Source organism: Triplophysa dalaica, chromosome 9 (genome assembly GCF_015846415.1).
Source record: "Triplophysa dalaica isolate WHDGS20190420 chromosome 9, ASM1584641v1, whole genome shotgun sequence".
NCBI classification, from domain to species: Eukaryota; Metazoa; Chordata; class Actinopteri; order Cypriniformes; family Nemacheilidae; genus Triplophysa; species Triplophysa dalaica.
Genome location: NC_079550.1, coordinates 5,698,431 through 5,724,401, shown reverse-complemented (window position 1 = coordinate 5,724,401; position 25,971 = coordinate 5,698,431). Strand labels below are relative to the sequence as shown.

The 25,971-nt window shown below is 37.1% G+C and overlaps 1 protein-coding gene across 2 annotated transcripts; it reads left to right on the top strand.

Moving 5' to 3' along the window:
* The first annotated feature begins 766 nt into the window (after positions 1 to 766).
* On the top strand, positions 767 to 19,888 carry abcg1 (ATP-binding cassette, sub-family G (WHITE), member 1). Of its 2 annotated transcripts, none has more exons than XM_056756801.1 (15): positions 767 to 1,093; positions 2,166 to 2,409; positions 8,980 to 9,097; positions 9,685 to 9,817; positions 11,057 to 11,107; positions 13,022 to 13,167; positions 13,991 to 14,114; positions 14,215 to 14,329; positions 14,798 to 14,946; positions 15,056 to 15,157; positions 15,373 to 15,541; positions 15,718 to 15,818; positions 16,524 to 16,682; positions 16,783 to 16,901; positions 18,742 to 19,888. In XM_056756801.1, exons 1-15 carry the CDS (start codon positions 1,034 to 1,036, stop codon positions 18,968 to 18,970), a joined length of 2,019 nt encoding a protein of 672 aa, XP_056612779.1. In that variant the 5' UTR covers positions 767 to 1,033; the 3' UTR covers positions 18,971 to 19,888. The 2 variants fall into 2 exon arrangements, with proteins under 2 accessions (XP_056612779.1, XP_056612780.1); XM_056756802.1 differs by having other exon boundaries at positions 16,783 to 16,968; positions 18,742 to 18,809.
* The last annotated feature ends 6,083 nt before the right edge of the window (positions 19,889 to 25,971 follow it).

Sequence of the window (25,971 nt, the reverse complement as noted above, 5' to 3'; positions counted from 1 at the left end):
CCAGCCACCTACATCCATTTCAACACACCCACTGGTTTCAAAACGGTCAGAGATGTTTGGTAAAAAATCTTACCTAACTGAGCATATACTGCTCATTTGTTACCTTTCGGTTATAAATAGATTTACACAAAATGAAAATGTGGGTTGTTCACTCTCTCATGCACTGAAATATTACATTGAATGAGCAGCCACCAGAGGGAGCGTGTGTATTAAACCTGGCGCATGTTGCATTGTTGGTTTAGTAAAACGGGCTAAATGAAACGCATATTTATATCAGACGTTTAAGTTTATAGAGTTTATGAAGTGAAATGATATAGGTCTACTCCGTGTCAATTTGTACATAATGGTGGCCTCAAAGGTTGGACTATTTTGATGACTAGTGGATGACGTCATCCCATCAAGTTCAGCAGGTGCTCAGAGGTCTTTACATTAACAACTGGGGACCAGAAAGTGTCCTATTGTTTTCTTTATTGTGTATAGCCTGATAAAACCTAAGAAACCTATTTGTTGAGTTTCCCTTAAAAACTAAAATTAAACACGATTTTATTATGGTAAACTTACGTTTCTGTAGTTTACCTACAAATAACATTCATAGTGAGACCCAAGTTACTAAAAAACTGTGGATACTAAAGTGTAGAATAGGCTATAACCTTAAACCATGTGGTTAGTAAATGTAGATAAGTTATAGCCTACATTCATTTGTATTCGCCTATTAATGCAAGAAGCCTCAACATTTAGCAAACTCAACAACTGTCATTCCTGGTGACAGCTGGATGAACGTTTGTCATCGCACAGTTAAAGGGGGTGATCAAAACGATCCAGTCCAGTCTTGAGGATTTTTCAGGCTTTGAAGTATCATCATACGCCGACGAGAACTCATCAGCTGCACAGCCAGTGACGTCACCGTCAGGTACGCAGGTAGCGCTTGTAAACAAGAAGAACGTTCGCGAGGAGACAGCTCAGGACCAAACAAATGCACAAGATCCCACTGCAGCGGCTGAAGTCGGATTGAGTCGCAACACATTTCACAGGAATGTCATGTTTTATGGCAGCCTTTTCAGTCAACCATACAGTGACCAACTCTATCATAATGGTAAGACTGATTTTTTTCATTGACTTCTACTTTCATTTATGTTATTCTTTAAATATTAGAAAAAATATATACATCATTTGACATTTTAATTAGGGTATTTATATGGTATTTTAAAACGATTATTACATTTTGGATATTATTGAGGCCTATTTAAATATGGTTACATACAGTCGTAATAAAAACGGCATAAACAATTCATTAATAAAATCCACAGCTGGATGTTCAATTCGCTTAATAGGACTAGGTGTTATAATCCCACTATTTCATCAATAAATGATCTGTCTGCAGCTGAACTAGAGTAACCTTACCGACATCACTTTTTCATCGAAATACCACATATTTGAGTCAGCGAATGACTTTTCTATTGCATTTTTTTGTAGGCTAATATGTTAACCATTAACAAAAATATTTCTTTTGAAATTCCAATAACGCCTTTATGACGTTTACTTTGACATGTGCGCTATTTCATAAGTGATAAATACGTGACTTAACAGAATTCCCTCGCAACATCTTCAATATGACAAACGCATTGACATTTGGTCATCACTGTTTTCCCTGAGCTTAGAATAAGCTTTGTCCAATAGTAACCCCATCTGTCCTCTGTGGCTATACAGCGAGAGGGATTAGCCTACATCTTGTTTTATATTTAGCGTACAATTCCCCAATAAAAGTTTTACTATGGTTAAATTACCCATAGCTATGGTTTACTAAGTTTGACTAATCTGCTTATACGTCCCCAAATCAAGTACAAAGTTTTGGGTTTAAAAACACATGTTTATTTCAATAAAATTAAATGCATTTATTTTGTTTGAAATTACTGGATTTTATACAGAAAAGAACTGTGGACAACAGTTGTACAGTAGCCTACACATATACTTTGTATGCTTATATTTTAATGATAAAAGATATCACAATTCACATATGAAGTTAATTATATTTTTGTTTTGCACAGCTATTATTTCTGAACCTTTAAAGTTTCTTAGGAAGTATCCTATTTTTTTCAAAACAAAACTGTCTTGAGTTTCCCAATTGCTTAAGGGCGTAACACACGCCTCTGTTTTTCTTTCTTCAGAATACAAATGGACCTCCTGATCTTATGCTAGACCCTAGAAGTGTCTGCGTGTCTATTGATGAAGTGATCTCAAGTCACGCTGGCAGTCAGCAGATGCCATTATTACACGGACACCTGAAAAAAGTGGAAAACAACCTCACAGAATCCCAGAGATTCTCGTATCTTCCCCGCAGACCAGCAGTTAATATAGATTTCAAAGATCTCTCATATTCGGTTCCCGAGGGCCAATGGTGGAGAAAGAAAGGTAACATGACATTATTGCTTGAAAGTGAACAACAAAAAAGTTGCACTATAAAAGGAACAATACACCCAAAAAATTTAATTCTGTCATCATTTACTCAGCTTCGAGTTCCAAATCTCTGATGAACACAGAAAGATATTTCCAAGAATGCTTGTAACCATTCAGTTCTTGGAAAACATTGACTACCATAGTAGGAAAAATATTTTTGTAAAATGTAAAAATTTGGAAGAATGTTGGAAAGCAAACACTTGTTGGGCACTTTTTACTTCCATTGTGGTCAATATTGGCCAAGGACTGATTTTTTACAAACATTCCAAAAATCTTTCTCTGTGTTCATCAAAACAAAGACATTTATACAGATTTGGAACAACTCAAGGGTGAGTAAATGATTACAGTATTTTTATTTTGGGGTGAACTGAACTATTTTACATCCGTTTTAAAATATTTTTTGCATGCAACAATAATTACATGTTTAAGTATTTTATTTCATTTATTTTGAAGAACTGTCAGGTCCAGGATGTGAAATTGGTATAAAGTGAGGCCTTAAGATCAATTTAGAAATCTGTGGCAATGTCATTTCAGGACCGTTGAAATACAGAGTTAAGACACTGCCATACACCTCCATTGTAAGAATGGAATGAGGAAGTAACACGAGTTATGGAGTGACCAGTAGTTCCAAACACTGCCCTGAATCCGTTCTCATTAATTTCAGTGTCTCCCACACTCATTTACTGTATAGTTGGTGAAATAACTGCATGTTTATACATTTTAACGAGTTGGCAGACAAATCTTATATTCATAGATCTTATGTGCATAGATTAGGATGACCATATGAGCCATTTCTTCCGGGAGTCACATTTGTCTACCTCATACGTCATCAAGGTTTATTACTTCAGGTTTTATTTTATAAAGGTAGCCGTTATATTTCAATGTAAGAATGACTACGATGAACTATAATGATTATACGTCTTAAGCAGTGTTAAATGTTAATTTAATAGTGCTTTTTTTACTGAAATGTGAGAACCTCGATGACGTCTGGGAGAAATGGCTCATGTTGTCAACCAAGCATAGATATTATCTTTATTACTCTTTATTACTCCACTGACAAAATGCTGCCCCAATGCTGACAAAATGCTGCCCCATAAATCTAGTAATCAGTGTACAAAATGTGCTTATATATTTAGCAAAACTTATGCAAATATAGTAGCTGTTGTGTGTCCCGCTAAAATCCATTCAACTAGGTTGACAGCACGGATTTGTTTGGAACTCTTGAGGGCTCCATGAACCACCTGACCACAAGGCGGCGAGATCGAGTGTTGTAACTCTGTATTTCAGGCGGGAATTACTTCACTAAAGTCGCCATATTTAGCGTTGCATTACTCGGCTTTCATCGTAATAGCAGTGGTGCATCTTGTTAATATTAATATCTTTGCTGGGAATGCTTTCTAACAACCTCATAGCTACACTTTTTTGCTACTGTAAGAGTGAATTTCAACAATTCGACATTATTTAATACAGACAGTATGAGACAATGAAAGTGACTAGTCATGCATAGTGCTTTGAATTCAGTTTTTTGGTTTAAAAACATCCTTTTACAAGAGGTTAACATGAAATGCCTCATTAGATGTCAGTATTACAGGCCAGCTGTCAACATCACCTGAGCTTTGCATGTGCTTTGCTCTTAAGAGGTTTTTCTGAAGAGTAGTGATGTCTTTTTTGGCTCACCATCTGGATTTTAATTTGCTTAAGTTATTTGGACACAACACTCATCTAGAAACAGCATTATGCTCAGTCCTCAGCTACCGAGCCTGAGCAGAGGGCAAAGTTCAGTTCTGTCGTTATTGGTCCTTTTTTTACATCTTCATTATTTCAGGCATGACATATCAGGTCATGTTTCTGTTACGCTCTCCCTGTGGCTCCAAAGTTGGCCAAGCTCATTTGCTGTGACCTAGTCTTCCTCAAAGAAGAATAAATAGCTTAGTCCCTGAAGGCGCTGACATTTTTACATCGAGTTTGCAGATGTTGGTGATGTGAAATGTTGGTCCGTATAACACATTTAAACTGAAGCTTGTCTTTTCTGCATTACTTGTGAAACCAAATTCAGTTGGCTTGTTTGGTGATGGTGGCAGAATTTGATGGTACCTCTGTGTTAAGCTTACAGCATGGGTTGATGTGTTGCTGTGTCAGCTTGTTTAGTCCGAAATGTAATGTTTTATATCAAGTTTACACTTGGGGGACTCAACCTAGCTTACTTATTGTTGTCTCTGCATATGAATCTAGGAAAGAAAGTATGTTAAAATGTTCAATCTGTGAATAAAATGCAGTTTAAAATGTAGAAACTACAGTGAAAAGTCAGTTACAAAAGGTGACGGTCGTTCCAACGTTCTTGTCATGAAATATACAGTAGTCCTAGTCCCATAGCCAGCTGGCTCTCGGTACAGGTCACGTCACTTATTTACTTTGCTTCACTCCTCTTAGAAGGCCATCGCTTTTTTCTGACCTATGTTTTCCCAGACTGAAAGAAAGGATCAGATGTGAATTCGTCTGGTTTGATCCTGCTGTGCTGTGCAGTTGCAGACATCGTAGGGATCAAATCTTATAGAGCATCAGGATAAACAGGATAAAATTGGAGCCTCTGGCCTCTACAATTGATGTGTTATTATCAATTGGAGATGAGCCTAAATTAAATTTAAGCATTAAATTAGTTTAATTAAATATGCTAATTAAATTAATTAAATTAATTTTAATATAAAAGCAATGCTAACTTGTATTTTTCAATTCATGCTCGTTATTCCATATTGATGTTCGCAAACCGTGTAAACTATACTTTGGTGTAACTAAAACTACACCAAAAATGTTTAAAAGCAATGAAAATTGACGGTCAACTTTGGCGTGTGCATCTCTCATTGATAGCAATGGAACTGGGTCTTTGGGCTGTCCAACAAATGTCTGTAATCCATACTTAGAGGAAAGAGAGCGAGACGGCAGCCTCTCATTCTGGTTACTATCGGTCAGTAAACTCCAGTAACCTCTCTGCGTAGCTGGAACAAGATGAGACTGTCAGTGGTGCTAAGATAAGGCTGCTGCTGAGGGATGTTGTGGAGAACACATATGGTGCTGTCACTAGGTTACATGTCAGTATATCTCAAACGTAGGTTGTTTGCTTAAGGAATGGTATAATTTTCCATAGGTTAAGAGGTAATACCAGACTGTCTATTTGTTCATGAAATTATACTCTTTTAGGAATCACAAATAACATATAGTATCATTTTTGATCTGGAAACTAATGCAGGGTGTTAAACTACAATCCTGAAGGGTCACTGTCCAGAATTGAGGTCTAGTCTTTCAGCACAACAGCCTGTCATTTTTCCTAATCATGCTGAGGACCTATTTTTTAAACACGATATTAAGATACATGCCTACTTTTATAATAACATGTAGGTTCTGCATACATCTTTCACTTTCTTTCCTTGCATATATTTATTTAAAAATTTTGTTATGCATAATATAAATATTATAATTCATAATTTGTAGAGTTTAAAAGTTAACAAAACATTGCACAACATAATGTTCTTAAAATCCATGTTTTTTTATTTGGGCCTGTAGCATTATGTATTTGAAATATTAATAACATTATTAGTAATAATTCATGTTTGTTATATCTAAACAACCGATTGATGTGGTTTCAGGTGACATCTGTTTTAGACGTTGAAATTAAGCTGTTCCCATTTGTCACGACCAGAACACCACAGTTATTTACTGAAAATTCGGCACAAGGCATCTTACACACTTCAAGCATATGCACTTGCAACAGCATCATTGAGCTTTTACAGAACCTTGAATCTCAAACTACAAACTATAGCTGAACTAACCTGTATTTTCAGTCTTTATGTATGCTTTTAAGGACATAGGCCTACTTAAACTGAATAACTTGCCTGCAAGGCCGGACACCTGAGAGACCTGTTCATTTAGGTGCATTTGTCATATAGTGTGTGCAAACCGTCACATGGACCAGGCAAGCATTGTGACAAGCATTTCTGAAGGTTATGTATTTATGTCACAACCAAGTTGTAACAATAGAGCAACTTCGCCATATTGTTAACAACACCTGTCCAAAAGAAATTATGCACAATACAAAACAGCGAGGCAGTAAGTTGCTGGACTATGTTCCCTTATGAAAGCACATATATTGCAAAACAATTGTGCTTAGTGGTTTTCTTCTGGTATTGACTGCAGAAAATGTATAAAAAAAAATAAAGTGTTTGGATGCTTTCTTTGTTTATTTTGATCACTTTTACATTGCACTGTTCATGTGTTTGTTGACGCTTCATTCATTGGAAAAAAACACTTTCAGCCATGAAATGTCTAAAACAACTTTTTCCTTTTTTTTGCGAGTCAAGCTTTAAATAGCATTTGAAATCTATTAAAGAATCTGACAAGGCCTCATTTTACCTTAAGTGTGGGTTAAAATGAAACAGAAATGAATGTCTTTGTCCAGACTACAGAAGCATGCAAAAGACAAAATCAGTTAGTCCTCCTTATTTTGAGCTCAGTTGATCTTTTATGATTGAATAATATTCTCATGATGTCATATGTTTTAAGCCCTCCCTCAACTGAGGTTTCTAAAAAAGGCTAGCCTGATCTCAGAGGAATTCATAACTACTATGAAGTGACTAATTTGTATGAATGTGTACAATGTGAATCATACCCAAACACGCAATACTGAAGCCCTGCACCCTAAACCTAACCGTTACTTCAAAGGAATGTGATCATACAATTCATGCAGATCACCACCTCATATAGATGCAAATTGCTGATATTGTGTGGTGAGATGTTAGCTGGTCACAAACGTTTCCGTTTGTTTTGGCACTGAGCAATGTTATTTTGATTTGCATACATTGTATTGTAATGGATGAAACATCCAGAAGGTACCAGATGCTACTCTCTTCTCTGTTGACGTACAGCACATCAGGTGGACTAAACAGGAACTTTACTTATTATCATTTTACACTCTATCATTCCTCTTTAGAAATTGTGTAGAGAACCCGTTTGTGGGGTTACTATAGTTCACACATGTAGAAGGAGAAGCGCTGTACTAAAATAGTATAGTGAAGGTCGGAAGAATTTGTGCATTGCTCCCTTGGATTCCAAATCCAATTAAGATGGCAGCCACTGCAATCAACTGGATTAACATCTCAGCCCCAAGATAAATAACAGGTTACAATCTGTCATCGGGGGCACGGTGCCTTAGTGGTTAGCACGTTCGCCTCACACCTCCAGGGTTGGGGGTTCGATTCCCGCTTCCGACTTGTGTGTGTGGAGTTTGCATGTTCTCCCCGTGCCTCGGGGGTTTCCTCCGGGTACTCCGGTTTCCTCCCCTGGTCCAAAGACATGCATGGTAGGTTGATTGGCATCTCTGGAAAAATTGTCCGTAGGGTGTGAGTGCGTGAGTGAATGAGTGAGTGTGTGTGCCCTGCGATGGGTTGGCACTCCATCCAGGGTGTATCCTGCCTTGATGCCGATGACTCCTGAGATAGGCGCAGGCTCCCCGTGACCCGAGGTAGTTCGGAGAAGCGGTAGAAAATGGAATGGAATGGAATCTGTCATCCTCAAAATTTGTAACACAATTAAACCTTAGCAAACCGAAGTTATGTTACCGTCAATATCAGGATGAATCATTGATCGAAAACATGCAATTTAATTGTGATTTTTGCCAGCGTTTTTTTTTTTATATCTGCACTATTTAAAGAGATAGGACTGTTAAATTGATAGAACATGGCCAAGAGGCTTCTTAAACATGGCCCCCGAGTGGCACGACTTCTGTAAATGGACTTTGTGTGCTGTATTGGGTGTTAGCCATTTTGTACTTTTGTCTGAAACCTGAGTAAATAGCTTAAATCTCTACATCTATTCCTAAATGAAAAATGTATACATTTCTTCACTTTATTCTGTGTAACACAAAAGAAGGTATTTTGAGAAATGTATTGGTTGTGTGCGCTCGCAATAAAAGTAAACTGGGGCAATGTTGTTTCTTTAGCAACGTTCTTTTAAATATATTCATTTGTGTGCTGTAGAAGAAAGAAATATTAGAAAATACAAGATTGGAATGACAGGGGAACAAATAATGAAAACATTTTCATTTTGGGGTAAATTTTCCCTAAAAGTGTCAAAATAATTTATGAAGCCGCTGTATATTAGTCTAGAGACCAACAGATTGTTTAGTTGTTTACAATTTTTTATTACACAAAATAGCTTCTGTATGTGTGCGGCAGATTGATGGCTATACGAGAAACAAAGAGTCAGGTGGGACTGAGAACAAAGGTGTGTGCACCTACAAACAGGTGCATTCACCTGGAAAATGTCAGAGACCAAACTATGAGCAAAAACAAATGCTCCTTTCCACCTGCAATTACAAGGTGGTCATTATGCGAACAGAGGAATTTGAACAGAAGTTTGGCAAGCACGATTTATTATGTTGAGAGGGAAAGTTCAGGACGTTCATTGTACTCATTGTCAGAAATGTGGGAGGTTTCTCACAGGGTCTTTATTTCTCTCTTTTTACCTCTGTATCAGGTTACAAGACCCTTCTGAAAGGGATCTCTGGGAATTTCACCAGCGGTGCTTTGGTGGCCATTATGGGACCCTCAGGGGCCGGAAAGTCTACACTAATGAACATCCTGGCAGGATATAGGTTAGTATGATCATATTAAAGTTCATGATCCACACATGGTCATGCGTATGTCCCCTATACTGTATAAGTGAACAGGTTTGTATTTTGCAAAGTATTTATAGTTATCAAAGGGATTCTGTCACTCTACAGAAAAAAATACTTTATCTTTTTTCTTCTATTGAGCGGAAAAAAATACATTTTGAAGAACGTAGGACAGCAAACAGTTCTGGGGCACTTTTGACCACCCTTGTATTTTTTCCTACTATGGGAGTAAAAGGGGGCAAGATCTGTCTGGTTTTAAGCATTCTTCCAAATATCCTTCTCCGTGTTCATCAAAACAAATACATATATACAGATTTGGAACCACTCGAAGGTGAGTAAATGTTGACAGAATTTTCATTTTTGGGTGAAGAATCCCTTTATTGTTTAACAGTAGTTGGATGGGTCTCTAGGAGGTACTTCAGATTTCATAGATTTGTGATTTTTTTGATCAATGAATTTCAAGCAAAGTGACCTACTATTTGTGAAATGGATACAATTACAGCTTAAAAAAGGGAAGTTTATCTTTACACAACGAAAGACATCTGAAGCTGTGTTTCATCCCAAAGGGAAAGAGGCATGAAGGGTGAGATCCTCATAAATGGACAGCCCAGAGATCTGCGGTCTTTCCGGAAAGTGTCCTGTTATATAATGCAGGATGACATGTTGTTGCCACACCTCACCTTACAGGAAGCAATGATGGTACGTGACTGCTGAAATTATGTCATTGATTAATTACATGACCGGCTGGTGTTAATGCATGTTATGCTCATTAATGCTTATTTTATACTATTACTGAAAGATGTTGGCGGCTGTGGCACTTGAGTTGTGACAAATTGAAAAGTTCATAATATGTAGCACTGTGTCAAATTGCACAAAACTAAAAGTGACAATTCTAACCTCTATGGCTTGCTTTCTTCTGCAGAACACAAAATAAGATATTTTGAAGAATGTCGTTACCTGGCACCCATTGACTTGCATTGGTTTTGTGTCCATACAATAGAAGTGAATGTGTGCCGGTGCTGTTCAGTTACCGACTTCCTTCAAAGTATCTTCTTTTGTGTTCTGCGGAAGAAAGAAAGTCATACAGGTTTGAAATGACAAGAAGATGATTAAATGATGACAGAATTTTCATTTTTGGGTGGTCTATCGGTTTAAATGAATAAATCATACTGATAGTTCATGGTGAACATTCTGTCATCATTGACCCTCTTGTCATTTCAAACCTGTATGACTTTATTGTTTCTGTAGAATACAAGTTGAGATATTTTGAAGAATGTTGGTAACCCTTCTTCGGCGGTACTCATTGATTTGGTTTTGTGACTACACAATAGAAGTGAATGGTTACCGCCATTGTTCAGTTACCAACATTTTCATTATTATTAAATACTATACATTAATTATGTACTTCATTAAAAATAATACACTGTGAAAAATATGTGTATCTATGAAATCTTGCTTATTACTTTTAATATTTAATTTTCTTTAAGAAATGAAGTAAAAAAAGTCCAATTGCAGAAATGGATTACAGATTTAGGTTTCAGGTGTAAAATAACTATAACATAATTTATATTACATAAATGTCATTTTACGTTTATCCTGTGCACCACCTGGGAATAGTCTTGTTTTTAATATAATATTATTTGTCAAATTTACTTAATTGTACTTAAGTATAAGGTTTTAAGTAATACTTTCCAAAGGGTGTAAACTCTATATAGTACTCTATATAGCAAAACATAGCCAATAACAGGCAAATGTTACATCATGTAAAATGAGGCTTCAAAAGACAGAAATAAAACCGAGAGATATAATCAGCTCTCAGAGTTCAGTAGAACAAGTATCATGTAATTGCCGCTGTTGTTGTGTTGTTGAGTTCAGGTAAATCTGTTTGCTTCAGTTGTGCCCGCTAATGCTCATCATGCTCTAAATCTCCCTCCTCAGGTATCAGCTAATCTCAAACTCCAGGAAAAGGATGAAGGCAGACGTGAAATGGTAAGTGAGAGGCGTGTGAAGCTTCCCACCCAGTTACATGTGTGCAGCCTGATCTTTAGCACCTTTGTGCTTACACACAGTACGCCTCAAACATTATTTCACAAGGATTCTTTCTATACAACTACGTAACATGCTTTGAAAAACTTGTGGATTTACATTATGCATTATGCATTTGACTTAAGCTGTGCTTTTAGAATCACACAGCTTTTTTACATTTCATTAAAGTAAAACAATTTGAAGTGGGGGGAATCACACATTATGAAAACATTTGTTTTCTCTACTACACCCTGGTCAAAATTATTCTGACACTTGTATCCAAAACTTTCTGCAACCTCCATTTGCATGAAAATGAGTCTTTTCTTTAATGTCTGACGAGGTTTGAGAATATATGGCAAGTCATCCGAGTCCATTCATTCCGTATCTTTTACGATCTTTCAAATGTTGGTGCTCTTTTATCTTCAATCCATCCCACTCATTTTCTATAGTGTTCAGATCAGGGAACTGGGATGGGTAAGGCAGGATCTTGATTTTGCGTTCAACTACATATTTTTTGTTGATTTCAATGTTTATTTTGAACCAGTGTGCTGATGGAAGACCTAACCAAGATCAATTATAATATATCTAGCAGACCAAGTCAGGTTTAGATTTTTTCATTTGTTTGTATTTGAATCTGAACAAGATGTCCAGGACCTCTAGCATAAAAATAGGTTCACAACAATAAAGATATGGCGACATATTTAACTATGGACAGGTAACTTTTTATCCCTGTGTGCACCAAACCTATCTTGTGTTATTGCTGCCAAAAAACAACAATTTTTCATTTCATATGGCCATAGAACCCGGTCCTGGTTGAAGTTCCAGTATGACAGATTAATATGGTGGAGTTTTTTTTCTGCATGAAAGCAGAAGATTTGTTTCTTGAACAATGTCCCAAATAACTTGTGATGTGGAGGTGCAGTTTTCCTTCATTTTTATTATATGCTTTCTGACCCCAAAATTCAACTGACTACTGCAATTTTCCATCTGTGTAACTTGAAGAGTCTTTTGCCACTCACATTTGTCTCCTAGTTGTGCATTGAGACAATATAGACACACATCCTGTTTCAAGATGATTCAACATCTCCAGTCCATTAAAACTTCTTGGACATTCCCCTGATTTTGGAAATGAGATTTTCTAATGTTTTAACTATTTCCTTTAAGCCATTTTGTATTTTGTGTATCTCTACAGAACTTTATTGCACATCATTGCACAACAACTATATTCTTTGGATTTATCTATTGTAATAATGTTTAAGGGGTGGGCTTTGTGTCACTTATATTTATTCTACTGTGCAACAAGAAGTCATGACTGGACAACATCATGTTTCTAGTCACCTTGGTTGACTCAATGGGAATATGAGATGTTTACTCATAAGAATTAATGGCATAAGGGTGCCAGTAATTGTGACCAGGGTGTATAAGATAAACATATTTTTAATATTAATATGTTATATTCCCCCATTTCAAATTGTTTTACTATAATTACATGCTTGAATATTGTTGATTTTTAAAATTAAAGATCATAGGAGAAACAATGCAGTTTTATTTTTACAGCCTTTTTTGCTCAAATTTTCCAAGGGTGCCAAGAATAGTAGAGGGCACTGTTCTTTTGTATTTGTAAACACATATTGTACACACACACACATATATTTATATATATATTATATTTAAGAAACAGTTCCATGTATACATTTATATATAGTTTAAATTATATATATGATATATATTTATATATGTATTGTTTATAAATACAAAACTAATATGCACAATGCACAGACATACAGTATATTATGTAAACACAAACTTTTATTCTGGATGCGATTGGTCGTGATTGATCGTTGAAAAGCCCTCTGCATGTATTATTCTGCTGCTCAGGTGAGAGAAATCCTGACGGCACTCGGCTTGTTAGAATGTGCCAAGACCCGTACATCAAACCTATCCGGGGGGCAAAGAAAACGACTCGCCATCGCTCTGGAGCTTGTCAACAACCCACCCGTCATGTTTTTCGATGAGCCCACAAGGTAAGCCTCCTGCATGTGAACACGTGTAATGATATGCATAGAAGGACCATATCAATTCGACCCCTCCAAGTGGCACACGATGATGTGAGCCAAAAATATAACTCTAATCGTGTGAAAAGAGAAAAAATGTGAATGATATGTAATCGCATATTCACTTACGAGCTTCCCGTTGGGGTTTGGTTTGACAGTTGTGATCTGGTCTCTGTGGACTCTATTAAGCTTATCATCTGAGGAATTCTGACTGTCTTCCACTGGGATTTTCCTCCAAGAACAAAAACGGTTCTCTGAGTCTTTGGAGAGGGACAAGCTAAAATTGTTTTGACGTAAAATGGTATCTCATTTACATAATTGCTATGTTTAGACAAGGATAAACAGAATATCCTTCATAGAGGGCAAAACAGAATTGTAATTTACGTAACAGTAGTGCATGCAATTATCATGATCATTCATAAAGCCTTATGATGTCAGAGCTATGTGCGGTTACACAGGACAGTTCCATGTTTTTATATTGTTCAGTGTATGTAGATTAGCCAAAATTCAGGTATCCTCCAAGTTAAAAATACATATTATATAAAATTACTTTATTAATTAATTATTATAACATTTATTAAGGGTATTAAAGGTGAACTGGATGGGAACTTGATGCAGGCCAGTTTTAAACTTGTGCTCTCATGGGAGCAGCTGTGATGAATCAGGAACACCTGCGTTACTGCTGCACCACGGCTAAGACAAAGAGCTTTTAAAATAATATTAAACACGTTTGTGTGTTCAATGTCTGCTAACTGTGTAATTTTCCTTTTTATTTTGCAATACGCACCTGAAGTGGATTGGATAGCTCATCGTGCTATCAGGTGGTCTCTCTTATGAAAGCTCTCGCTCAAGGGGGTCGGACGGTCGTATGCACAATTCACCAGCCTAGCGCCAAAGTGTTTGAACTCTTTGATAAGGTGAACATTATATATTAGTCCTTCTGTAAAGACGTATTTACAGTTTTTACAGTTTAAAATGATGTCTCTTGTCTAACAGCCCACTCTTGGTGTTTTCTAGCTATATGTCCTCAGTCAGGGTCAGTGTATATACCGGGGAAGAGTATCAAGCCTCATTCCTTATCTAAGAGAACTGGGACTCAACTGCCCCACCTATCACAACCCTGCAGACTTCAGTAAGAAAACATCACTCTCTGTACACAGAGTCCAAAAATAACACTGACAAAGTGCCATATGTAAATGAAAATGTGTCTGGTGAGTAAATAAAACTGGCCAGTTGATCAGTAACTTTGTATAATGTATAGTATAAACATGATATACGATATAATAATTTCTGGTTGATTTCCCTTAAAAAGTAAACACGGGGGCACTTTATAAATAAAATTTTGCTTAACCAATGACATGCATTTGTTTTAAGGATTGTCCAACCAATGAAAGACAAGGCAATTGTTTTGGAAATCTATTCCATTTCTTTGTCCCGCTATTCAGTTCAGTGTCTCTAGTGGACTACAAATTACTTCATCTTAAATAATGTCATAATGCAAAGAAAAATCTGTCAACTCGGCATTAGCAAGACATTACTCTCAGATCCTGTCAAATAAGCAAAACATGTTATTTTCGTACTTTTGAATTATTTTTTCCAGTCATGGAGGTGGCCTCTGGTGAGTACGGTGACCAGACGGCTCGGCTAGTGAAGGCTGTGCAGGAACAAAAGTATGAGAAAGACTACAAGAGTGAAATGAACGTTAACGGGGTCCATAACCCCTTCCTGTGGCACAGACCGCCTGATGAAGTAAATGATATAGCCCAATGCCTTTATTTTACATATGTATTCTGTTATTAAATCGTAACATTGCACTAACACTGTCATTGTTCTGTAATATTGTTTTTGTTATCTTTAGGACTGCACCACATCTGAGGGTTGCCATAGTTTCTCGGCCAGCTGCCTAACGCAGTTCTGCATCCTCTTCAAGAGAACCTTTCTAAGCATCATGAGGGATTCAGTAAGCAGCGCTGCCACCTAGAGGACAACACACAGCAGTGCATTATTCCCCACACTGTTATTAGCATTATCCTTTTTAATAATACTAGCACGGTCTGGAATTTAAGTATAGCTCCAAAATAAATAAACACACAACATTACGTATCTTTCATACTATTCACATTAAAAGGATGTATATACAGTATACTGTGCTGATTTGGAAATGGTCTGTTTTAGGTTTTGACCCACTTACGCATAATCTCTCATCTTGGGATTGGAATACTGATTGGTCTTTTGTACATGGGAATTGGAAACGAGGCCAAGAAAGTTCTAAGCAACTCTGGCTTTCTGTTCTTCTCCATGTTGTTCCTCATGTTTGCAGCTTTGATGCCCACAGTTCTCACCTGTAAGTGTGACGTGTTTTCATTTATAATTTTCCATTTGTATTCGGTTCCATTTTATTCTTAATGCAAAAAAAAACTTTGTAGCACATTGTTTGGTAAACTATTTCAGTACTATGATGACTCAGGAAAACAACTTGCTACAATGCATGGTTTCTTCTCTCTTTTTTTGTCACTGTAGTTCCCCTTGAGATGGGCGTCTTTTTAAGAGAACATCTGAATTACTGGTACAGCCTGAAGGCGTATTACTTAGCCAAAACAATGGCGGATGTCCCATTTCAGGTAACAGGACTCTTCATGCGAAACAAATAAACAAGAGGTTTCCCACTGTGCTGTTATGTTTGCTTGTTACAACTCATGAACAATTTGAAGCACAATTGTTAAGCACTTTTGTCAGTTTACACAACATGAGGATCATAGTACAGCACATGCAGACACTGCCTTCTAATAAACAATGTCTATGATAATATCCCAGATCTATTAATAGTATTGAACGTAAAATGAGATTTAGGTTAATGTTTTCTCGTACTAACACCTAACAGGATAAAAAGAGGACAGAGAGAGCAGGGGAATCACTACATTCGGTTTGTTGTTGGAGCTCAAAGTGGATTTGCTTCGACCCTTTGATCGGTTTAGCCATGCCTGTAGTAACATTACAGGAATTTGCGTTTCTAACAACAACAGTATTTCTACTTGAATTATTATAATAAGTATCGAAATATATAATAACAATAAAGTTATATTCTATTTTATATAATATTATAATAATATGGTAGAAATATGAACAAAAACTTAGATACAGTGGGGTACAAAGCCTGGGATTGTTTTCAACCTAGAAAATAGAAATCTAAATACATTTTAACTAGCGAATTAATTTATTTGAACCCTGTCACTGAATGAATTGATATTTGAAAAACTTGATGAAGCAAATAATTAATGTTGTTATGGGTTAAACGGCTAAAATGAATCGTCTTTGATATCTTACAGATTGTGTTCCCTGTGGCTTACTGCAGCATTGTGTACTGGATGACGTCTCAGCCGTCAGATGCTGTTCGCTTCATTCTTTTCCTGGCTTTAGGGACGCTCACTTCCCTTGTGGCACAGTCACTCGGACTGCTGATAGGGGCAGCGTCTACATCATTACAAGTAAATACCTGTGCATTTGTCTTTCTACAAAATATATATTGTTTAATTTTCATTTTGGGAAAATTGTTGCAAATGTCCGTTTTTATTGTTTCATTGACAGGTAGCAACCTTTGTTGGTCCGGTCACTGCCATTCCAGTGCTACTCTTTTCAGGCTTCTTTGTCAGTTTTGACACCATTCCAAAATACCTCCAGTGGATATCATACATTTCTTACGTCAGGTACGGCATCCACTGTGTCAGGAAAAAAACTTAAAGGTCTCCTCATACGACCACTTTCAACAAGTTGGTATGATTTACTAAGGTCTTCATAAATTGACTGGAACATGTTTTGCTTAAAAACACTCATTGGCTGTGTAAACAAATCCCTTCTTGCCAGTTCAAGAACAGCTAAATGTTTTAGTGAATGTCTCTTTAAATGATAATGAGTAACAGCGGACCCCACCCCCTTCCGTCCGACTTTTCAACACACGCGTAGTACTGCCATGGCAATGGTTTAGCTAAATTGTGTTTCCTGAATTCCTCTGCGGTTAGTTTCGTCTTAAACGTCTCAAAACATTCGTCCGGAGACTAAAAAAATCCGTCATAGCAAACAGCGCAAGTTGGGCTTGAATGTTTGCCTAAAATCCACGGATTGCGCACCATTGCTCACCACCTGCAGATCTCAGCGGAATAACGTCGATTTAAGCGCTTGTCATTGACAAGTTATAATGTTACACACACAACGTGACAGAATAACTAGTGAGCTGTGAATGATTTTTCATCATAAGCACGAATGATTAGAGACGTTTAAAACACCTGCAGTGTTCGCCGTGTTCATTAGCAAAACAAACAGCTTGCCGCAGTTAATCATATTAACACATATAATGTATCAACATTCATACAGTTTAACACAAGTGTCGATCTGCACATATATACAGTTTTGTCTCGTTCAGTCGGTCTTGATCCCTCTTGAGGAACAACTTTGAAGCTAATCCTGCTTGTGCTGTCCCAGGTTGAAGTACTCGGTTTGAAGTGATTCTTGCAAACATGCAGATTTAACTTACAAAAGAATTAATAAATCAATGTCTTTGGACATCACAACCGGAGCGAAATCTGATCGACTCGATTTCTCACATGCTTGCAGGGAATGGCACATCAAAAGAAATTTACTGGGTTCTTATTTTCACGTATTCTGGGTTGCTAGATGCACCAGGGGCCCGATCATAGCACCTAAACACAGAAAAAGTGGGGGTTTCATGTGATGTCTCCTTTTAATAACTGTTAAATGTACCATATTTGATTGTATTTGGTTGAAAGAGCACTACTTAGAAACATGAACATTACCAAAGTGAAAACAACATTTGACCTATATTTTATTTATCTTGTGCATGATATAAACAGGAAATGTTTTTTTAAAGAAAAAAAATTGTTTTTAGCTACATTTCGTAAATGTTGTTTTAGGAGATATGTCCCACACTGCACAGCATTTTTTATTATTTATTTAAGTTTTAGTTAAATATTTTGTTATTTTACTTTTGATTTTAGTTTTATTAATATTTTAGATTTTTAGTTTTTATGTTAATTTTAGATCAAGTTTTAGCCATTTTATTATATGCTTGTGTCATTCTATAATTATTTGTTTATTATTATAATTTTAGTGCTTTAAATGTATTTCAGTTTATTTTTAAGGTAACATTTACATGTTTCATTTATTTTAAGTTTTTCCAATCGTGTGAGGTCAATTTTTTATTTTATTTCAACGAACAGAAACGTTTTCAGAGTTTTAGTTTTAGTAAACTAAAATAACATTGCTGCACAGGCAGCACTAACAACCAATAATGCAATATGATATTATAAGTGTTTCACATTTTGTAATGGCATCATCCACCAGGAAGTGATTACTTTTGATTGGATAATAACGGCACCAACATCAAAAAGCTTTAGCAGTTTGATATAGTGGATTCTGTGATCTATTTGGGTATTAACTTGTTTGTCAAATAGCAAGCAGCTTTAAAAAAAGAAAACAATATGTAATGTTTTCAGTGGTCTTCTTCTAAAGTAGATGTTTTATGACTTTCAGATATGGTTTTGAAGGAGTCATTTTATCCATTTACGGGCTTGACCGTGAAGACTTGCACTGTGACAAAGATGAGACGTGCCACTTTCAGAAATCAGATGCTATTCTGAAGGAGCTGGACGTTGAAGATGCCAAGCTCTACCTGGATTTTATCGTGCTGGGCATCTTCTTTGTGTCACTTCGTCTCATTGCCTACTTTGTCCTTCGATACAAGATCCATGCTGAGAGGTAGAACAGTGAAGGAATATGATGGACTGTCAAAACTTTCATGCACATAGAGGACTAGAGGCAGAGAGAGCCAAAGCAGAAGGGGTGTATTCCATTATGAAGAACAACAGCTGTTTGTGCAGGCCTTGAGTTGAACTTGAAGTACCAGTGCGCAGATACCCTATATTTGCATGCTTTAATAAGCGAACAAAGAATTTAGATGCAACAGTTTTGGGACTCAACCGACCATCTGTACGGACAGTCAAGATAAACTCAAAGCGTGTGATGGTTGACATGGGCAGTTTTACATAAGACACATAATGTTTGTTTTGTTCCTTCTCTGAACAATATTTTATTATGTATTCCTTATGCTGCTGGTAATGGCCTTAAAGTTTAAGTATGAGCTGGTCTCCAGAAAATATCGAATGCATACATCAACAAATGTATAGATACGTTGAGGAATTTAAATTACAAATTGATTATTTATGGCTGTCTTTTCACAATATGCTGAGAGATACATATTTTTCTATGTCAAAATGCGTTTATGACCTTTAAAGATACAATAGGTTAAGTTTTAACCATTTTGTCTTTTTTGGTTTTTGGTACTTGTCTGATTATGGCACCACAATGTCGGGCAAAGGAAAGCTGGAAAAAATTAAATAAAATTTGAGATGAGATAAAATATGAAATAAAACAAACAGGAAAGTGACAGACTGCATTTTTTTAATGTAAATGCCAGAATTTCCTTGATTAAACAAATGTTCACAAAAGTTATCATAAAAGATCTCACAGACACTGATCCTTTTATATGGCACACTTGGAGTATAACGTCCAAATCACATTAAATTGACATGGTCCTTGAAAGCTAAGATTTTTCCTCATCTTGCAGTTTTCATGCTTTCTGGTTAAGGGCTCTTTTGCAAAATGTAAAAATGTGACAATAATAAAGCAGACAAATTTAATGAATTTTGTTTGTTAGCTTTTTTTTTGGAACTATCTTTTTATTTTGTTAAACCATTGTTTAACCAAAACAACATTGGCGCCTGGTGAATTTTCTTTGAGATGGGGCTGTGGGTAGGGTGACCACCACCCAACAAACTAAATGTGGGATAGGTAATCCGTTTGTGTGGGACACCATTGAAAAACGCGAAACTGTGAATGATACGGAATGATAACATTTGTATAAAATATTTTACTTATAAAAATAAGTGCATATTTAGTCCATTCCATAATTAAGACATAGATAAAATTTTATGTAACATAAAACAATTTTAATGGCGATTTCAAGTTAAGGGTACCTGTCTCTTAAAATTTTGAGCATAGATCATAAGCGGAGTTATCATGTTGTAGACTTTGAAGATCTTCTCCAAAAGAGCAAACTAAAGGAATAAAGAACAAACACATAATGAAAATGAGTTCCCTTTCTGTCAGTCTCTCGACGCTGTGTCGAGAACAACAGATGGGGTTCGCCCTTGAGAACCAATCAACTCTAACTACTATAGAAAAGGCCAATGAAATTTGGCGAATGAAATTTGCATGCCGGTCTCCGCCCCCGGATGTCCGGTATAAAATGAAGCCGGCGTGCAGAATTCATTTACCTTTTGTTCTTCAGAGCCTTCGCTCGTGATGTACGCTACACCTCTGGAACACCCATGTCTGGTCTCTAGACAGGACGAGAAGATCCTGAGTTCGCTACTCCCCCTGTATGGCGGAGACCATCACCCAGGCTAGGGCCCCATCTACTAGGCGGTTACACGCCTCTAGACGGCGCCTCTTCTCGTCCTGGTGTCTCTCTCAATGAGAAAGACCCACTGAGGTGCTCGATCAGGAATGTGTTGTCCTTCTTACGAGACTGGAGACTAACATTTCCCCTCCACACTGAATGTGTATGTAGTCACTATTGCCACTGATCACGACTCAGTGATTGAAAGTTTCTAGGATGACACGACTCTGGTCACAGAATCCGCCTCATCTCCGCTCCATACCCTCTTGGGACCCTAAAGTGGTCCTGGGGGGCCTCTGGGCCCCCCAAGAGCCCCTCAGAGGTTCCGACCTTCCACACCCGAGTAAGACGGGCCCTCCTGATGGCGCTCGCTTCCTTCAAGAGGGTAGGGGACCTCCGAGCATTCTCCGTGTCCCCGGATTGCCTTGAATTCGGCCCTGGAAACTCTCACGTTATCTTGAGACCCAGGCCCGGATGTGTGCCCAAAAAGTTCCAACTACTCCCTTCTGGGGCAAGGTGGTTACCTTGCAGACGCTCCCCATCGGGGAGGAAGACCCAACCCGATTCATGCATGCAAATTTAATTCGCCAAATATCATTGGCCGTTTCTATAGTAGTCAGAGTTGATTGGTTCTCAAGGGCGAACCCCATCTGTCGTACTCGACACAAATTTCTCGTTCCCTCCATCAGGGAACTGAGGTTACATACGTAACCAAGACGTTTTTCTTTTAAAATGTGTTATTGTTAAATATTAAATTTCATGATTTGCTAATAATTTTTTTTAATACGCTAACCAAAACCTACAGGCTAAACAGAAAAAAAAGGAAAAAAAGTTACAAGGCGACACAGGTTATGATGTTTTAGTGACTTTTTATTTGCCAAGTTGACATGAGAGGATCGCCACCCGATCTACTTACAGACATTGCAGCCTCTTGATGGCTAAAATCACATCTAATATAGAAATGATTATACCGCTAAGCAAAGATGAAGCTAAAGTCAAAATCAGATTAGCAATTAAAGGAAAATGGGAAGATATGTGGAATGCGGAGGGTAGAGGAAGGCATTTGTATCCCATTCAGAATTAAGTGGGAAGAGGGAATTTTGGTAACAGAAGAGAGGACATGATTATCACATGACTTGATTGGTCAAACTGCTCTTAAATCTCTACTTATTTACAATGGGTAAACATGAATCTGGGAATTGTAGTCATTGTGGATTGTTAGAAACAGTTTAACTTGATCTATTAAATTGCTCAGCCTATGAAAATGATAGATAATCATTACTGGAAGAGGTAAAAGAAATGGGAATTGAAAGAATTTCAATGAAAACCATGGATAAATGGATCAAATACATATAAAATATAGTGTGCTCCGATGAGATTCATAAGAAAGGTTCATATGTTTAATATAATTAAGAAGATGCTGGGATTGAATACTTAGGTTTCTTAAATTTATTTACAAATGATATATATAACCTTTTATTTTTTTTCTTGTTAAATATTTAACTCTCCGTCAATGTTTCACACTCCAGTAGGTGAAGGAAATGTACCAAGTACCAAAAGTTTGCCACCCGCCATAAAAATCTAAAAGAAGAAGAATATTTGATGTCCCCCTTGACCCTCACGAGGATCCGTAGTTTTAGTTAACCTCACCTGCGTGCTGCTTTCAATTGATAAGTGGACATATTACAGATCGAAAATTAATGCGCTAGATACATATATTACATTTCTATGGGTACCAGCTCACGTTGGAGTGGAAGGGAATGAGTCGGTGGATAAAATGTCAAGTGAGGGATTGAAGAAGAATGAAGTTGATATTAAGATACAGTTAAGCAAAGCTGAAGCGAAGTGTATAATAAAGAAAACTGTTTTATAGAGTACCTAGCATATGGTGTCATGTGATTGGTCAGATGGTCTAGTCTGTTGTCAATTGGTCAAACGCGTCCATCATTTGGCACAAATGGAAACCCACTACCATCATTACAGGATTAGGGTTTACATGTGGTTGGATGTCACGTACATTATATGTGTAGCCTTACGTTCAGCTACTATATATAGCTGTGTTCTGCAGCCATAAACTAGCTTCCATTCAAGCAAACATTAGATGATAACTAACGTTAGCTATACACAGCTGTCTTGGCGCCAGTAGCTACATAGCATGAACAAACTGCACGGAGAGCTAAGATAGTTAGCTAGCACAAATATGTGCAGAGCTCAAGTTACACATGAAATTAATTTAGCTATCGTTAGTACTTACTTGTTATTTTCTCCATCACGAGTGACAAAGGGGTGTCTCCGTTTCAGATGCTCCAACATTGCTGTTTTGCTAGTGTGGTCTGCCAACTTCATTTGGCCAAGAGCGCAAATAACGACACCTTTACGTTTGGGACTAAATTTGAAGTATTCCCATATTCTCATACCCATTTTTTGGTCTCCCACGTGTAGGTGGCAAAGCGTCGAAGCAAAAATATGACTTATGAAATTTTGACGTTGACGCAACGCTACAGGTCAGTTGATACAGACCCCAGCATAGGAGAAAGGAACTTTAATGGTTAGGCTTAAGACCAAGTCTATGACCAAGTAAAAGTCTAAAGACTAATTCTTTAGTGGCTATCATAGAGCACCTCTTGAGATCGGGGAGTGAGGTTTACTCCATTACGCTTGTCACCCAGCATTTTCACATTCAACAATTCGTTTTTTGGGTAATTATTTGGCTTAAGTTGAAACTGGCATTCTGTGAGGTCACACGTCAAAAAACATGCACAAAATAAAAATGGTCCCACATGGAAGACATAAGAACATTTAACTGCTGATTTTTCATTCAGAGCTTAACATTTTATTTTTGAATATGAAAAATTAATGAGGTCTGGACCTTGGTCACCTTGGCTATGGTCATTGGTGCTGTCAGGGATGTGACTGACTCAGTTCTGACTATTACAATCATGGTAGGCAAGATTAGGGTGCAATATATTTGCAAAATAACTATTACACTTTATATTTTCTAAATATAATTTTACACCAGGGGTTTCATTTTCACATACGGTGATCCACCTTCAGTGGATCCTGAAAGGTCTCTTTGTTATCACGGTAAGAAATAGTCCCTGACCATGGCCCTTTTTTGATATTGTGTAATTTCAGCTCAAGAGGACAGCGAGTGACGATACCTGAAAAATAAATCAAAACATGTCACACTGTTAACATCAAATATATGTCCATTTTTTCTTCTCCCAAAGTGCTGAAATTGTCTCACCGCTTCCTCGAGGCAGAGCTATTCCAGAGAGCCAATGTCTTCATCAATGCCAATCAACCTCAGAGAGTCAATCAACTCAATAAGAGGTTGAACAGACTCGATGAAAGGATTGTGGAATGTTCCGTGACTTTCTGGTTCTGAAAAAAAACTTTAAATTTAAAAACATAATTAATTAACATACATCATTATAAAACATGATTATATTAATAAGAATTAACAATGCTCTCAAATGCTAATTATTTAAATGTAAAAACTATGTTCAAGTTATTAATATGATAATGAAATTGTCCTTTTTTTAGCAGTTTTTGTTCATAGTTGTCATGAATAATATGAATAATAATGTATTATAGCTTTATTGTGTATATTTTATCCTAACTATCTAAATCGCAAACAGTACCTCTCCTCATCTTTAGAGTCATGGTATGAAAGATTAGATTAGATTAGATTCAACTTTATTGTCATTACACATATACAGGTACAGTGTAACGAAATGTAGTTTAGGTCTAACCAGAAGTGCAATTAGCAAGTGCAGGATATGCAGTGTGAATAAATACAGAATACAATATTAGTAAAAATACTATACAATAGGCATGTACTATGAAAATACTTTACAGAAGGAATGTTCTATAAAAAAATATGACAGTCGGTATGTATTATGAACAATATATTCAAAAGGCAACATACTGTGAACATTAATGTACAGGTGGTTATGAACAGATAACAATTTAGATTATACAATAGTGCAAGTGACTTAAGTGTGTATTAAATATAGGTATTAGCTTTTAAAGTCGCAGTGCAATAGATGAGTCAATACGGTTATTAAAGGTACGGTGCAGTATATGAGTTAATGCGGATATTAAGGTTACAGTGCAGTAGATGAGTTAATGTAGTTATTGAAGATATAGTGCAATAGATGAGTTAATGCAGTTATTGAAGTTATAGTGCAATAGATGAGTAGATGCAGTTAATAGAGTTGCAGTGCAGTAGATAAGTTAATGCAGTTATTGAAGTTATAGTGCAGTAGATGACTTAATGCAGTTATTGAAGTTATATTGCAGTAGATAAGTTAATGCAGTTATTGAAGTTATAGTGCAGTAGATGACTTAATGCAGTTATTGAAGTTATATTGCAATAGATGAGTTAATGCAGTTATTGAAGTTGTAGTGCAATAGATGAGTTGATGCAGTTAATAGAGTTGCAGTGCAGTACAAGAGTTAATGCAGTTATTGAAGTTATAGTGCAGTAGATGACTTAATGCAGTTATTGAAGTTATATTGCAATAGATGAGTTAATGCAGTTATTGAAGTTGTAGTGCAATATATGAGTTGATGCAGTTAATAGAGTTGCAGTGCTGTGGAAGAGTTAATGCAGTTATTGAAGTTATAGTGCAGTAGATGACTTAATGCAGTTATTGAAGTTATATTGCAATAGATGAGTTAATGCAGTTATTGAAGTTGTAGTGCAATAGATGAGTAGATGCAGTTAATAGAGTTGCAGTGTGTAACAAAGTTCAAGTTCAAGGGAAGAAAGGAGGCAAGGGTCGGCGTGGCTGAGAAACGTAAGAATCTTTATTTTTACTTCCGGGTTTCACTTCCGGGATCAAACATTCACACAGTCTCTTTAACTCTTCGTTGAGTAAGATTCTTTGTCTTTCCAATCCTCTTCGTCGAGGGAGATTCCTTCTCTTTAGTCCTGGACACAACGTCACGAGGCTTCCTTTCGAACACGTTTCTCAGCCGTCTCTCTCTCCCCGTTTGCTTCCTCCGTTGAGCCTTAAAAGCGTCTCCTCGCCAATTACTAGAACAAGAAGCAGGTGTTTTCACTATAGCGTTGATCTGCTTGCTTACCGTCGTTCTCCCGACACGCCTCTCTGCCGCAGACCGTGTCAGACCACGCCCCCCTTGCCACATACCCCCACCGCCCGACTCAGGCCGAGGCTCCATCCGGCCTGTAGCCTCGTCCCCCCCCCTCCGGGAGAGAAAGTCGGCCACCGCCATCTGAGTCCCCGGCCTGTGGATCACCTGGAATTTAAATGGTTGCAAAGCAAGGTACCAAC